The sequence below is a fragment of the Cydia fagiglandana genome, chromosome 11 (assembly GCF_963556715.1).
Source record: "Cydia fagiglandana chromosome 11, ilCydFagi1.1, whole genome shotgun sequence".
In the NCBI taxonomy this organism is placed as follows: Eukaryota; Metazoa; Arthropoda; class Insecta; order Lepidoptera; family Tortricidae; genus Cydia; species Cydia fagiglandana.
In genome coordinates this window covers 12,857,743-12,873,899 of record NC_085942.1, presented here as the reverse complement: position 1 = coordinate 12,873,899, position 16,157 = coordinate 12,857,743, and the positions used below count along the sequence as shown (strand labels likewise).

Here is a 16,157-nt window from a genome sequence, read left to right as displayed (position 1 = left end):
TGGTACACCTCTAGACGTTAGGTGCGCTCAATCTCTTCATGTGGGTATATTTGAAAAAAAAAAAACTACTTTAAGAACATTCTCTATCTCTCCGTTGTTTATTTTTTTTTTACTCTGTGGCTGACATGTAGCTGTTGTCGTATTTGGTTTGTTGTTTCTACATTTTATATGTAGGTATGTCTATTGTCTATTTATATTTTTAATTTTTTTTTCTTTTTTTTTTTCAACCATTTAAGTAGTGATTTTTAATAGGTTAAGAAGGTGCATGAAAATGAGATAGATCTCTAAAGAAAGGTTGAAGAATGTAGGTACTGAAACTTAGTTTGTGTTCGTTTCACAGAATCATGCTTGCGAAATATGGGTGGGTCAACCACAAACCAAATCTCTTCTAGTTTCATTCCAATGGCACATTCAGGCTTTGAACTCATATTCGTAGACAACGAAATTAGAAAAACCCTTTCAATGGCACCATTTCCACTTCGGGCGGGTAGCTTAGAAATTAAGAATGTGAGCCGCCCAAGTCAGTAAAGGGCGCACTATTTGAAATACAGAACTAATATAGGTTTGAGGCTTCCAATATCAAAGAAGGATGGTCTCAGAGAGTCAGCAAATGCGATTTCAATTTTATTAGAGGCACCAGTGATGCGCGAGGCGTACGGCGGCACGCTAAGGTGGCGTGCATGTACTCTATGTGTATTTATTTGCAAATTCCGAATAGCTTTCAATATGTAGAGACGCGAGTGACTCCCGCCCGTCGATCCTCTCCAATATCGCGCTCTGAGACGTCACGGAGGCGACGCCATTATTCGACGCGACGATTGACTCACACGGGAACAGCCTTCTGAGGACGCCGCATGATAGATGGCGACGCAAAAAACATATCCGTAATTGAGATTTCTATTACTGAAATTGAGAGCGACCGATCCGTTTTTTCATGTTTGTTTACATAATGTGAGTGGTGACAGGGGCGCACTATCGCGTTTCGGAAGCGGTCGCGGACGTCAATTTGTATATTGTCATTATTAGATTCGAGGCGGGAAGTTGGGGGCTGCCATCCATCATGGTGTGACACGGTGGTCCGATATCGCGCCTAATACCTATTGATTTCCCACTTAGCGTTTTTCTTGGGAGTCAGCGCTCCACCCTTCCGCAGAGGCCTAACGAGCTGTTTGTCCTCCACTCGGCAAGTAGGGCGCCGCCGCCGCTGGCCCGAGCGCTCTGCCCTAGTGAGCCCTTTGCCCGTCCATTATTTACTTCTTATAAGACGTTGATTAATAATAAGTTATGAAGAAAAAAATATAACTACAGTCGAGAGCAATAAAAATAGGTTCTTATGTAGAATGAGTTTTGAGACCGTCTACTTTTCGTCTACTAAAGAAAATTCTAACATGTCTATGTTATTATTATTTATGTACTTGGTATCGAGGAAGGGACGACAATGGTTTTGAAAATACACGTAGGTATGTTTCATCAAAATTCACGATTATAATCGTAATTTATAAATTTCAATACAAAAATGATAAAGCAACATGAGGTTAGGTTACAAGCCAAGGTGTTACCAATCGCCCATACTGTTAAGTGTTAACAGTAGATACATCGTGGACCTTATGCCTTTTGTAATAAGGCCCACCGATATACAGTTAGGAGTGTTGCTGTTTGTACAAAGGCGTTTTTCAGCAAACGAGGCATATGTTTTGCTACGTTTGTTTACCAAGTGTTTTCGGTAGCCATGTCAACAAGTTGTATGCGATCTTGGATTCGTATAGTTTTCTCAAAATATGACGTAACGACTCATGTCATGTGCTGATATTGTAGATGCTCACATTTGCCTAAATGCCGAAGAAAAAGATTGCGTCACCAAGGTCCCCGGTGGGGGCGGGAGGCGAGAACAATGGTTTCGGTTCTCACACGTGTGGAGGATTATTTGCATTCGGAAATAAAGAGAGGAATGATAAAAGAAAGGCGCGAGCCACCCGCCCGGGGGGGTGCCTGGGAACAGGGGGGAGGGTGACGGGTGGCGCCTTCAGGGGGAGGGGGCTCGTTACGCGAACAATGGAGAAATAATGTACAGATTGCAGTGAGCGATGCGCCCACTGCGACTCAGGTGTCTTAGGACGTGGACACCACGCCTCCGGTATCGGGGTGCATGTATACAACAAATAGGAATATGAACGTATTTGAATAGCTGAGGAGGATGTGATTGAAGTATACTCCGACTTCAGTCCTGCAAGGGAATACGTAATCTTTGCTCTTCAGTTATTGAGATAATTGAAACTTCTGACACTACGGTACGGAAAAAAACAAAAGAGACGCATTATAATACTATTATTTTATTTTTATTTATTTATTAATTTGACATACCCAGTTTCACGTTGGCCCAAGATTCCTTCTATCTGAATCAGAAAAGTATCATGAAACAACGATAACTACTAATGAGCACTGAACTTTACAAGCATGCAATAGACCTACCTTAGGTACACGACATTTTATAATCTAAGTATACAGTATCACCTATTCAAATTCGCAAAACACTAATTGAAACAAAGGTGACCTACAACGTCAAAAGAGTTCCTTAAATAGAATGCAGCGTCAATTGGTGAACTATGAAAGCAAGTGGATAATGTATCGCAAAGTGTTATCGCCTTGCGCAACGCAATACTAAAGAGTTTTAATGTTACGGACGGGCGCGAGGCCGTCCCGTTTAATAAAGGATGCCTTCATAGGAAGCGCAAGCAATCACAACACAATCACCCCATCCTCGCGTGACACCGAAAATGTCCTCGCTCATAAGTATAAATTAATCCATTTAGAGCGACCGGCACCGACCGGCCGATTAGCGGAAGCGTCTACTTAACTAATTTATCCCCGGGTGGTTTTAACAGAATGGATAGCAGTGATTACGGGTGACGGTTGAGATCGTGTGACGCGAGCGCACCGAGTGGCGAATGTGCGCGCTCGCATGATTGCTATTCATTCGCGTCGTTGAGCTTATAAATTCCGCCACGTGTACGTAAGGGATTTTGAAAAGTCAAAATTATACCCAAATAACTATACATAAGATTTTCTTTTCTTAAAGTTTGACACAGCAGCACAGCACATGCAGCATATACCAGCATTTATAAACGCAGCGACGCGTTGCTCAAGAGCTGGTCAATTTGCCAATCAATCTTTAAGTCTGAATCTGAGGTAACATCAATTACGGAAAATATATAAAAAAAAAATTATGTGAAGGTGACATAAATACATGCTGGGCCTGGTAAACCTAATCTAGGCTAATATTCTGACTGTGATACCACTGATACAACACTTTAGAGTTGGAAATTTAAATGTTAATTATATTAAAAAATGTTAATTATGAATTGTTATTCATATTTGTGATATCTAAATATAAGGATTCTCAAATACTAATGACCATCACCGTAGCCATAATTACAGTAGGTACTAGGTACATTAGTACCTACCTACTGCTAGGTACTTACTGGGCGATATTTTCAGAAAATAGGAAAATTAATAGTATACAAATTATCAAACTTATGATGAAAGGTCGGTCAAATGAAGCAAGTCAGCCAAATTCACCACCACTTCGTTTTATTAGTCAAAAGTTTATTGAGAGTTTGTTTTCCATTCGTTTTATATTCTCAAAAAAATACCACAAGGGCCGTGCAATAAACGAGATAAGAAAATTCAAACCGCAAACTTTCATGAAATCCAGTCCCTTATTACACTTGAGCGGCTTATACGATAGTCAGATGTCTGTAATCCCGAAGCCCGCGACATTTTAATAACATTGATCAAATAGAACAAAAGTATGTGGACCGAGCACTCGACAGAGATGAAAGTTAAAAGGGTCGCGAGCGGGAGGCGTTTTCGGGGTGGGGAAGAGCGGGTTGAATGCCTTATTCCCTCCACAATTCAGAGGTATTTCGTGTTCTTCATACGCAAATATATCCTCGTTATGGAGGTACACGTGAGCGTCGATTGCGTACGCGCCTAGAAGTGCCCGGGCGACCTGATGCTTGAGGGAATTGGCTACAGGAGGAAAATTGGATCTGGCAATCAGGCTGTGAGCCCTTCAAGGGCCCCAGCCGCCGTTATTACACTAGATTTGATTTGCGAACTACACGTGTCATAAAGGAAGTTTCTGAGACGTAATACCGGTCGGCATTTGATAACTTGTATAAAAAAATTATTAAAGGTAAAGTAAAGGTAAAAAGGCGTGTGTTCGTAATTTATAGAAAAACCGGCCAAGTGCGAGTCGGACTCGCACACGAAGGGTTCCATACCATAATGAAAAAAAAATGCAAAAAAAGAACGGTCACCCATCCAAGTACTGACCACGCCCGACGTTGCTCAACTTTGGTCAAAAATCACGTTTGTTGTATGGGAGCCCCATTTAAATCTTTATTTTATTCTGTTTTTAGTATTTGTTGTTATAGCGGCAACAGGAATACATCATCTGTGAAAATTTCAACTGTCTATCACAGTTCATGAGATACAGCCTGGTGACAGACAGACGGACGGACGGACGGACAGCGAAGTCTTAGTAATAGGGTCCCGTTTAACCTTTTGGGTACGGAACCCTAATATAGTATGAGTAATCGATCCTTCGCGCCTACACTTTTCAAATTTGACGCCTTATTGTACTGACAAATTAGCTTGCCAGCGTATATCTTGTATGGAGGTAATGTGATGGCACAAACGTGCTACGCGCTACGGTCAAAGAATAGGTTACACACACGATACAACGACACGATTACCAGAGCCACTAGTAATATTAGACAACTGCCAACTGTTAGATAACTATTGTGTACTATACCCCTACACTGAGAGAAAAGGATAACAAAAACATACTTAGAATTACAAAAATAAACTTAATCCGGGGACAAGGAGAGTCAACTAATAGGAACAAATTGACTTTTGCAATTTCTATTAGTTCTTGCAATTTCAATTATCTGTTTGTTGAAATTAGATTTAGGATTACTGAGTTGTTTGTAGAAATAAATAAACTTTACAGAAATAGTGAAACGTCTATAATTATTACTAAACTTCATTTTTTCCCCCAGTACAGAACTTTTTTTTTTAATTATGAATGGGCTTACTCATGGCCACAGACTAGCCGAGGCGTAGACGTGGCCTACGATGTAGCGAGCTCGCCCAGAAGGTGCCTGTTTTTTAATTCCTGGTTTAGTTTACTAATGATTTTTCTCTCAGTGTAGGGCAGCACCACCGCCATGTACAGTCAAGGAATTTAAATTCCGACCCATTTCGTACTTTGTCACAGTGACAACCGTATGAGGTCTCTAGCGGCTTTCATATTGATTGTCACTGTGACAAAGTACGAAATGGGTCGGAATTTAAATTCCTTGACTGTACATAGCACATAGCAAATTTCTACGGCGCGGCATAGCAGACAGAGCTACTTGAGCGTGCTGAAAGGTTATGAAATGGTTTTGGTAGAATGCTACAACTAAATCAATAAGGTACCCAATAATTATTCTAATTTTAATTATACGATATGAATTCGATCCATATCTAATCCAGATCGAATACATATCGTAGAATTAAAATTAGAATACGCGTCTGTAAATTAATACACATATTATAGGACATTCTTATACAAGTTGACAATGCCCTAATATAGTAGATAAATATCTGGGAAACATATAAAAACTAAAACATGCACGTTTAAGGTAAGACCTAGGTAGATCGATTTTTCGCCCCCTAAAACCATGGGGGTTTTAGCAAATTTCATCGAAAATGTTAGAGCCGTTTCGTATAAATATATTTAAATGTATATCCTCGTAAGGCCCACCATACAAAGTTTCCCTATTTGTAGTTTGAACCTTGTTTTATAATACATTGCGATGACTTTCGTTTGTTTTAGAAAACAATGAAACAAAAGAAATGCTACTTTATGTAGTTATTGAAAGTAATGCACATTGGGCCTTACGGGGATATTCAAGAAATAGCTGACACAATAAGCCACTTGGGTGACTTCACTGGTAACCAAAGAGCGACATATTTAGTAGGTAACCCATACAATACAGTGGGGAAATGCTGCCAGCAGCCTCTGCACCATGACAACCAAAGGGGCCCAAATCTAAAGTATTTTAGTTTCATTTAGTAGTTAAATATACAATACATACCTACATTATTGAAGTTATTTTATGCCTATTGTGTGCCTACTACCTACTTGTAATTTGTAATACAGCATTTTATATTTAATTTCTAGCTGATATATGTATATTTTATAAATCTCATGAACAGAATAATACTTAAATGCTTTTTGTTATTATATTTTATTACTAGCGACCTGCCCCGGCTTCGCACGGGGTAAAATTATACACCTAAACCTTCCTCAAGTATCAGTCTATTGATAGATGAAAACCGCATTAAAAGCCGCTCAGTAGTTTTTAGGGTTCCGTACCCAAAGGGTAAAACGGGACCCTGTTACTAAGACTTCGCTGTCCGTCCGTCTGTCCGTCCGTCCGTCCGTCTGTCTGTCACCAGGCTGTATCTCACGAACCGTGATAGCTAGACAGTTGAAAATTTCACAGATGATGTATTTTTGTTGCCGCTATAACAACAAATACTAAAAACAGAATAAAATAAAGATTTAAGTGGGGCTCCCATACAGCAAACGTGATTTTTGACCAAAGTGAAGCAACGTCGGGCGTGGTCAGTACTTGGATGGGTGACCGTTTTCTTTTTGCATTTTATTCCGTTTTTTTTTTTATTATGAATGGGCTTACTCATGGCCACAGACTAGCCGAGGCGTAGACGTGGCCTACGATGGAGCGAGCTCGCCCAGAAGGTGCCTGTTCACTCTTGATTTGAAGGTTGCCGGGTTATAAGAACACGGAAATATAGACGCCGGCAAGGAATTCCATTCCTCATTCCGTTTTTTTTGCTTTATGATACGGAACCCTTCGTGCGCGAGTCCGACTCGCACTTGCCTGGTTTTTGTATGTATCACGAACATACAAACACAACAGACAGACGTGGCGGGGGACTTTAAACAGGTGTAGTGATGGCCTTAGGTCCACCTTTTGTAAATAAAGATTTAATTTTAGCAAGTATAAATAATTATGCTACACAAATTAAAATGGTTTATTGAAATCATTACTCTTGTTGGATTTTTTTTGTTGTAACATAAATTACATTAACATGTTCCTTGGAACATAAATCATTAATTTCCCATGATCAAAATTGATCATACCTATTTATTTTTATCAACAATATCAACATGGATCCACCACAAGCAATGTCTATTTTCTGCATGTAGCACATACGTAATACGTATGTGAAAGGTACAAGTAAAAAATATTATAAAATAAATTATAGTTACAGTTACAGAACAGACATATATTGTACAGACAGCTGCAGAGAAAAGGTACCCTACCCTGCATAGAAGTTTGTATGCAAAGGTGCTAAGCAAATAGTATGTCCCGGGTATGTCCTTAAACTACGTCTAGGACCCGGATATGTCCTGAAACTACGTCCAAGACCACCGGTGGACGGGCAGCAGCGTCCCTCAAATTCGGTGTACTCGACTGCGATCGCCAACCCGCCTGCCAAGCGTGGCGATTATGGCATTCACCGGATCTCCGGCAAAGGTACGAATGGAGGTCCAAGGGGGAGGCCTATGTTCAGCAGTGGACGTCTTATGGCTGAGATGATGATGATGATGATGAAGCAAATAGTATTGCTGACTGTATCTCCATTACAAAATCCTGAAAAAACTTTATCCTATCCCTTGATCATCAGCGCAGTAGAAGTTATCCCTTAATACTTTTGGTGCCGGGCGCCCCATTTCCAGTACAAAATGAACACTTCTTGGCAGTGAATCTGTTAAGTTGGCATATATCATTCACAATTTTTAGAACTGTTACTTTAACTTTAATTAATTGTCAATAAATTTCAATTTCCCATTCCCGCTGTGGGAGTTTGCCATGTGAAGGGTTATATCATAATTTGTTTGAATGTGTGATTGCTACAGATATACCGTACATCAGTTACATCACTTAACGAAAAGAAGGAGCATGTAAGATCACTCACTACTTACTTACTAAATATTGGTAACTCCATACTCATTTAGTATGACAGTGTATTTTTCTGTTGCATCAGTATCAGAGCTCGGCGGGGGTGAGCTGTTTTCAGAGTTTGCACAGTATGGACATGCCTTGTCATTCGATGGTATATGTGATGTAATTTAATAACTGAAGAAATTATTTTATTTAGGGTGCCTTTTCGCTACGATCTTTACGTCGCCATTAAAACAAATTAATTTTATAGCAAGCTTTTTTAGTAAACCTCTTCATATAATATGTATATCCATCCATATGCTACTATTAACGTTTATTTGTACATAAGGCATTGTCATTTTAATTTAATTATAATTAATAAAGTTTTATTTTAATATTTCATTCTAAGGTGTATCTATATTAATATCTACACTTGACATAAGTGACGTCAAAATGGCTTACCTCTGCCGAGCTCTGATCAGTATTTACACATTTTACACACATAAAAAAAAAAACAAAACCATAAATGTAGTATATTATGAATGGATTGTTGAAATGTAGTACCTACACAAGTTTATAAATAACTATGTGCGGTCAGTATGTCTTTGTGTCGGCTTCATCAGTTTCCAGGTGTTTATGGTGTATTTTGTTTTTGATAGTAGGGTCAGTAAGGTCATTTAGCATGCACTTTAGTCTCAGGCGATGCCGCTTGGCATGATTGTTCCTTAGGTCAAACAAAGTTGATCTGGCCCGGTAGAGAGGAGATCGTACCATGCAGACCCCCCAAAAAGGGGGGGTGAAAGAGTCGGCTCCCCAGGTCCAATCTATGCTATATTCTTTCCTAGTCTTAGCAACTAGGGCAAGTTATATATCATTTTCGTATAAATTAGGGACGAGGAATTCATTTTTGAAATAATTATTATGCCTTTCCATACAAAAAAAAAATATTTTTGTACAAAACATGAAAATGTTATGTCATTTTTTGTGACAATTTTGGATGTTACAATCACAGTGTGGCGATTTGCACTAAATAAAAAATTGGACGATGTAGCCCATGTATTCTTTATTCTGGAAAATATCACTTTATAGTATGCATTCATACATTTTTTTGTAAAAAAAAAAAATAATTTATAGCGCATGGCGGTAACGATTTCCATACAAATGGAACTATGCCCAAAGTCAAAGATTAAAAATGTTTACTAAAACACTGAATTTGACATTTTAAAAGTTTAAATATTATGTTTTAATAATTTTTCCATGCGTTTTTGCCCTTTTTTGGTACAAATTTGTTGTTTTTATTTTTCTTTCACACAAACTTTCTCCCCCCCCCATTTCCCCCCTTAAGGGTAGATATTTTTAAATTTGTTTTTATAATTAACTTATTCCTTTTGTAATTAATCGATGTTCAAACGTTCAGGTTAAAATGTTCGGTAGTTTAGGATCTACATGTGTTTGAGCTAAAGACATTTTATTTCATAATATCCCATACATTATAATATCTAACAAAACTCTGCTTACTTCCAGACATCATACAATCTAAACCCCTGAAGATATAAAGCTGAAATTTTCAACGTCAATTAAATGCGACAGGTTTAAGTATAAAATAACATAAAATTTTATAAAATCAACGCTTAAGGGGGGGAAGGAGGGGGGGGAGAAAGTTTGTGTGGAAGAAAAATAAAAACAACAAATTTGTACCAAAAAAGGGCAAAAACGCATGGAAAAATTATTAAAACATTATATTTAAACTTTTAAAATGTCAAATTCAGTGTTTTAGTAAACATTTTTAATCTTTGGTTTTGGGCATAGTTCCATTTGTATGGAAATTGTTACCGCCACGCGCTATAAATTATTTTTTTATTACAAAATAATGTATGAATGCCTACTATAAAGTGATATTTTCCCGAATAAAGAATACATGGGCTACATCGTCCAATTTTTTATTTAGTGCAAATCGCCACACTGTGATTGTAACATCCAAAATTGTCACAAAAAATGACATAACATTTTCATGTTTTGTACAAAAATCATTTTTTTTGTATGGAAAGACAATAATTATTTCAGAAATGAATTCCTCGTCCCTAATTTATACGAAAATTATATATAACTTGCCCTAGTTGCTAAGACTAGGAAGGAATATAGCATAGATTGGACCTGGGGAGCCGACCCTTCCCCCCCCCCCTTCTTGGGGGGTCTGCATGGTACGATCTCCTGGCTACCGGGCCAGATCAACTTTGTTTGACCTAAGGAACAATCGTGCCAAGCGGCATCGCCTGAGACTAAAGTGCATGCACTTCCATACATTTGTGTTCCTTACTGACCCTACTATGATAAATAGGGTATTTGTAGAGTTTGCTTTGGCATTTTAGGAATATTAAATAAATGCAATACTCCGGCTAGACTTGGGTGTGCTGGACTTCCGGAGTCGCAAATTTGAGTTCGGCCCTAGTAACATTCTTTCATTTATCCTTTTATTTTATAACAATAATGACAAACACTTATTAGCACACATTCTGCCCAGTTCAAAATTAATTAATTTAGTTTATTATTGCTCTAATTAGGTAAACTCGGGTTTTCCTATCGACTAAGTAAGAAATTAGTTCAGCCTCAAAATATGATAAAGGCTAACACATAGATAATTAAAGGATCACGACAGTTACAATATCAATAATATAAACTATCTTATAAAAAGCTTACCTCAGTTTGGTCAAATTCCTGCAGATGTCTGTCATTTCTTTGTTTTTCATAAAATGCACGAGCCAGGGCACTCCTAGGACGGTATAATCCATTCAATTGGTTATTATTAGCCATGTCTTCAATGTATTTCTGATCGTTTTCTCGTTTAGGGCTACAGTATTTTGTATTCAGTAACTCCTCATCCTTAGAACACTCTTGTTGGCTTCCCTTTGAGTAACAATAATGTAAATCAGTATCAGATCTAATTTGTACATTCACAGCAGTCACAGCATAACATAGTATGCTTAATTGACATAATATGATACGGAAAACAAAAGGCATTTAATATTCTTTGGTGTTTTGGTCAGTAGGTTACATTTTTCAGGTTAAGTGTCTGTTGTACCCGGCTATGAAATACATACTATCCAGAGTAATGACCTTAATGAAATTACTCTACTATCACGTGTCTTAAATATGTATTTTAAAACAGTTGAGATAAAAAATGATAACAATACATTTAAATAAATATTATTTGGTTTCTAAATGTCATAACGGTTTTCTTGTCGCCCAACAGAGGGCGTTGCCTCGGTGACAGCAGCGCGTTTACGGGGATAGATATTCCGCAACCACACTACTATTCTTAAGACAAATGAAATCATAATATTATTTTAACTTGTTATTCTAGGATAATGGAATTCTTAAATATTATATATTTTTTAATTAATCCACATTTAAGAGTTATCGCGTGCTATTGCGAAACATGAAATGCCTCTCTATCTTTTTTGCCTCGTGCGTATTCGAGCGATAGAGAGGCAGATAACGATTTTCGATTTTCCGATGTTGGCGGTAAGCTCCCTATCCTTAACCTTATCCTTGTATAAAAACGAAGAACTGGTTCATACTCTTTTATATTTTAATGTGTAATAGTTTTTTTCAGGTGCTGCTGTGTCGTGACCATAAAATCGTATGGTTACTTACCGTGGATGACATGATAAAGTGACAAAAACTAACCAATAATAACAAACAAAGGAAGCTTAACAATAATACAAGTATTAGGTAGGTACCAACCGTTTCTTGCTTAGACTCCACCGAAGCCCTCGCGATGGATCGCATCTCTCGAAGCAAATAGTGGACCATCTTGCTTTCTCCAATTCAACTGTGAGGTATCGTTGTTTATTCACTTTAGCACACACGCGATTTATTCTTATTAATAGGTTTTCCCAATAGTCTTAAACACTTTCACATGAAAGTTAGATTGTGTCCTAGTTAGATAAATAATGAAATGTTCGGTAAAAGTGCCTATAAGCCCGATTGTTAAGGTTTGGCCTTGCCCGTGACCGACCGTTCACTGGTAACAGTAACCGCCGCGCTTGAGCAGTTGCGATAGATCTTTTTACTAAAAAAGTAAAATGTATCGATCTCAAATGTGATATCGTTTGTATCTAGAAGATATTTGACCGTTAGCGAAGGCGTCCGTTTCAGTTTGGGCAAAAATGCTCTCGTATGTCTGGTCCGGATGTTCTCTACAGGTGGCAATTCTCAACCGATTCTCATGAAATTTTGTGAGTAGGTTCGATGATTAAATATATTTTTTTTGTCTAATCAGTCATAAATTTATTGAGTTTTAAGTTACGCTCTACGAGGTCTATTACGGGCTACGGCTCACAGAGCCAAGAGTGAATAGGTTTAGGTAGTTAGTGAGTAGGTCGTTTATGTAGGTATACTTCCTATGCTACCTACTACCTATGAATAGGGTTGCCATAATTATTAGGAACTGATAAGGTACAGTGGGGAAATAATGATGATATACTTGGTCAAGCAGATCTTGTCAGTAGAAAAAGGCGGCAAATTTGAAAAATGTAGGCGCGAAGGGATATCGTCTCATAGAAAATTTGAATTTCGCGCCTTTTTCTACTGACAAGATTTGATTGACCATCTATATCTGCCTCTCTAACACTCTTGCTTATTCGAGCGATAGAGAGGAAGATAAGGAATACTAGTAAGTCTAGTAGTAACAGATTCTAGCAGCAGGTAGATAGTCGCTGAAATCAAAAATAATAATCTATAGCATGGGTACAATCCCAGAAATAGATTTTTAGGAACAGTAGCTTTTAGTTTACCGTGGATGACAGTTCAAAACGGTGATCTACCCACGGTGGTGCCGGTGGTAGTTATTATGCAATATTTTTCATTTGAAGTTAGACTCCAAACAATAATGGTTGCTTGGAGTTTTAGTTTACAATGCATTATTCGATTTATATGCTTAATTAAGATCAAGCATAAGTCAACAGCTCTAAGTAGGTACAGTCACGCTCCGTGATTGTTACGCCGTCTAGGGTTCTAGCTAAATTGGACATTCCATAGCGGAAGTATTGAACAACCAATTTACCTAGGACCCTAAATGGCTCAACACAATCGCGGAGCGTGATGATACATTGCGGATGCGGTTAGAAGGTTAGAACCAGCGTCTTACTTATCTATTAGGTTCGAATTTTAAACTATAGGTAAATACTTAAGCACTTTGGTGCTAAGTACTCTGTAACAAAATAATACTTATATGTAGGTACTCACATCTTCTTCAATGTCTGGTATTTTCAAGTTCTGCCACTCAGTTCTCCAATCTGACATTTTGAAACACTTATCACTGTGAATTCAGTTGTAAACCGCGCACCGACCGCCTTGAAGTGAGCGATAATTAATTTCGTTTATCTATATCTATATCTTTTATTAACGAGATACCGATACGTAACGTTGTTCTAAGACCGATAACGGAATTATTCTAGTAATACGTGAACATTAGAGAATGTTAAGTATGTAATTAAAATGGTTTCAGCACACGGTTTACAGTGTGCAGTGCGCGGTGGAGCGACCCACTTCGATTATTGTTATCAAGTATGTGATCAACCTATCAAACATTGTGGACATTGTGGTAACATAAGAATGAGATCGTAATCGGTCAACACTATGAGGATAATGATGTAGATTATTTGTCTGTATACAAAGTATTGGAGTCATAGCTGGGTTTTCCGAAAGTGGTTAATAAGTATTAAGGCTCAAGGTCTCACTAAAATAAGCCAATTCGAACGTAGGTACATTGATGTCAATGATATCTGAATGATGTCATTTATTTATCGTACTTACGTCTGGCTCACTACTAACAAACGTACGAGCGAAATGTCAGATAACTGTAGGTACCTATAGGTACCTACTGATATCATTCAGATATATTTCTGATGTCAGCGTACGTTCGAATTGGCCTGATAGTTATTTAAGATATTGTTAATAATATAATAGTGCATAAGATCTGTGCGTTTCCAATGTTTTCATTACATTACATTGATCCCATATTCCGCGGTAGCCTCTCAGGGCTCAATTCGACGTATTTTAATAACAGCTCGCGACACGGCGACAATAAGGCCTGCTAATTCATTTAAAGTTGTCATTTAAATCGACGATAAAATAAATATAGTGGAAATTAAGATAAAATGAAAGTGACCTAACACTAGCACTGATTCTAAGTATTTTTAAATAAAATAATCGGCTACACCATTTTAATTTGTTTAGGTTCAATACGGTTTAGTCGATCACGCGCGCCCGCGGCGCTGCGTCCGCGCCTCGCGGGACATTTAAAATAATTACAAGCCATCGGAGAAACGTAACAGCCAGTGTTTTGAGACCATTACTTATTTTTTAATTCCAAAAAATGGTTAAAAGCACACACTTAGTGCCTATTGGTGCAATACGAGCAATAAATGAGACTATTACAAGTTTTTCGTGTAATTTTGGCGTATGAATTATGCTGCATATATTTAGGGTTATGGATTTTTGTTGAAAATTTTGCTAAAAGGATGAGAGAAGACACATTTAAACCGAGTAAAGCACAGGTTTCAAGAAAATTGTCCATGTCGTCGTATCATACTCCAATGGTATCGCAAAAATGTTTTCACATCTTATTCTTGATTCGACAAAGCAAATCTATGTGCTATAAAAGTTGAGAGCACGTTTTTATTTTCGCTTTTTGGTGCTATAAACGGTGTAAAAACAGTCGAATAAAAGTCCTGTAAGCGTTTACTCAACGCGAAAAGGCGCACTTATACAGACTAGAAGTGTTATAAAAATAGAGTAAACGCTGTATAAGAAGCAAATCGATGCTGTAAGAGTTGAGTAAAAGTTGATATAAAGCGCTTCTAGTGTTTTAATAGCAACGATAGTGCTTTTATTCGATTATTTGTTCTATAAACATTATCAATTTGCTATTACTCAGTGAAAGTGTTCTATAAAAGCAGCCGCACTGCTTTTTCTCGGCAAAAATGTTTCGTAAAAGTAGCCGAATTGCTTTTACTCGGCATTTTAAATGTGTAAGAGTGCAGTAAATGCTTTTATTCAACAAATATGTGCTAAAAACGATCTCAGGTAAGCGATTATATTTCAATTATTTGATTAAGTTTGAGGCCTAATCGTCTTCACGTATCTAATAAAACAAAAAGGTTCTTAAGTATTTTTTTACTGCTGTCATCCATGACATTTATTTTTACCGTGATTGTGTACATAAGTTTTTACTGTCTGTAAGTACACGTAATACAGTAAAACCTAGCGCGAAAAATACTTTATTGATAAAACCAAAGGCACTGGTTCATATATATTCATGGGCCGCCTATTTTCTTAAATTTCAATAAAAAAATATTAATTAAAATAAGTAAAAATTTGCTTACACGATCTAGTTTCTGTTATATCTCATTAATTCGACTATAAGTCGAGTAACTGCGTTTACTGCTACACTTATAGCACATGTTGTCGCCATGTTTATGGATTTATAGTCCGGTGGCCGACTGCATGAAACCCTACCTGATAAAAAAATAGAATAATCGTACTCTGTGGGGGTAGCTGACTTTTAGCAGCTTCAACTGCTCTTGGTCGGCCGTGGCTTAACTTGGCAAATTTTGCGCAAATGGCAAAAAAGTGGTACAAATATTCATCAAAAAAACAAAAGTGGTCAGCTACATCCTGTGTTGGCAGGTTCCTGTGTCCGACCGAATTTGTGGTACCACGTGAGCTACAATTTACTTCATCGAAAAATAGAATGTCACTTGTATGGTAGGATTGCTGCCATTCACGTTTTTTTTAATGGGGACGGACTGCAAAAGCTATCAGGCTAAGGTGAGGCCGACCAAGACATACGTCAACAAATTTAATGTAGGTATTACAATCAGTTTTTTTCATTCTATTTTTCGATGAGGTAAATTGTAGTTGTCACGTGGTACCACAAATTCGGTCGAACACAGAAACCTGCCAACACAGGATGTAGCTGACCACTTTTGTTTTGCTGTCCTCAAAGGCAGCTATCCTACCCTGCAAGTTTCATTCTATTATACGATGGGGTTTTTTTTTTGATGAATTTTTGTGCCACTATTTTGCCATTTACGCAAAATTTGCGAAATTAAGCCGCGGCCGACCAAG

The 16,157-nt window shown here is 37.7% G+C and overlaps 1 protein-coding gene across 3 annotated transcripts in view; it reads right to left on the bottom strand.

The window, feature by feature from the left end:
* LOC134669037 (protein-L-histidine N-pros-methyltransferase) overlaps positions 1–13,402 on the bottom strand; it is a 90,487-nt gene extending 77,085 nt beyond the window's left edge. The window contains exons 1-2 of one of the 3 annotated variants that reach the window (XM_063526561.1): positions 13,272–13,352; positions 10,722–10,928 (exon numbers count right to left, since the gene is read on the bottom strand). In XM_063526561.1, coding sequence (XP_063382631.1) covers positions 10,722–10,928; positions 13,272–13,328 — 264 coding nt within the window. In that variant the 5' untranslated portion in view covers positions 13,329–13,352. Of the gene's footprint in view, positions 1–10,721; positions 11,275–13,271 lie in introns of those variants that run through there. The other 2 variants (XM_063526562.1, XM_063526560.1) reach the window with 2 other exon arrangements.
* Positions 13,403–16,157: the final 2,755 nt, after the last annotated feature.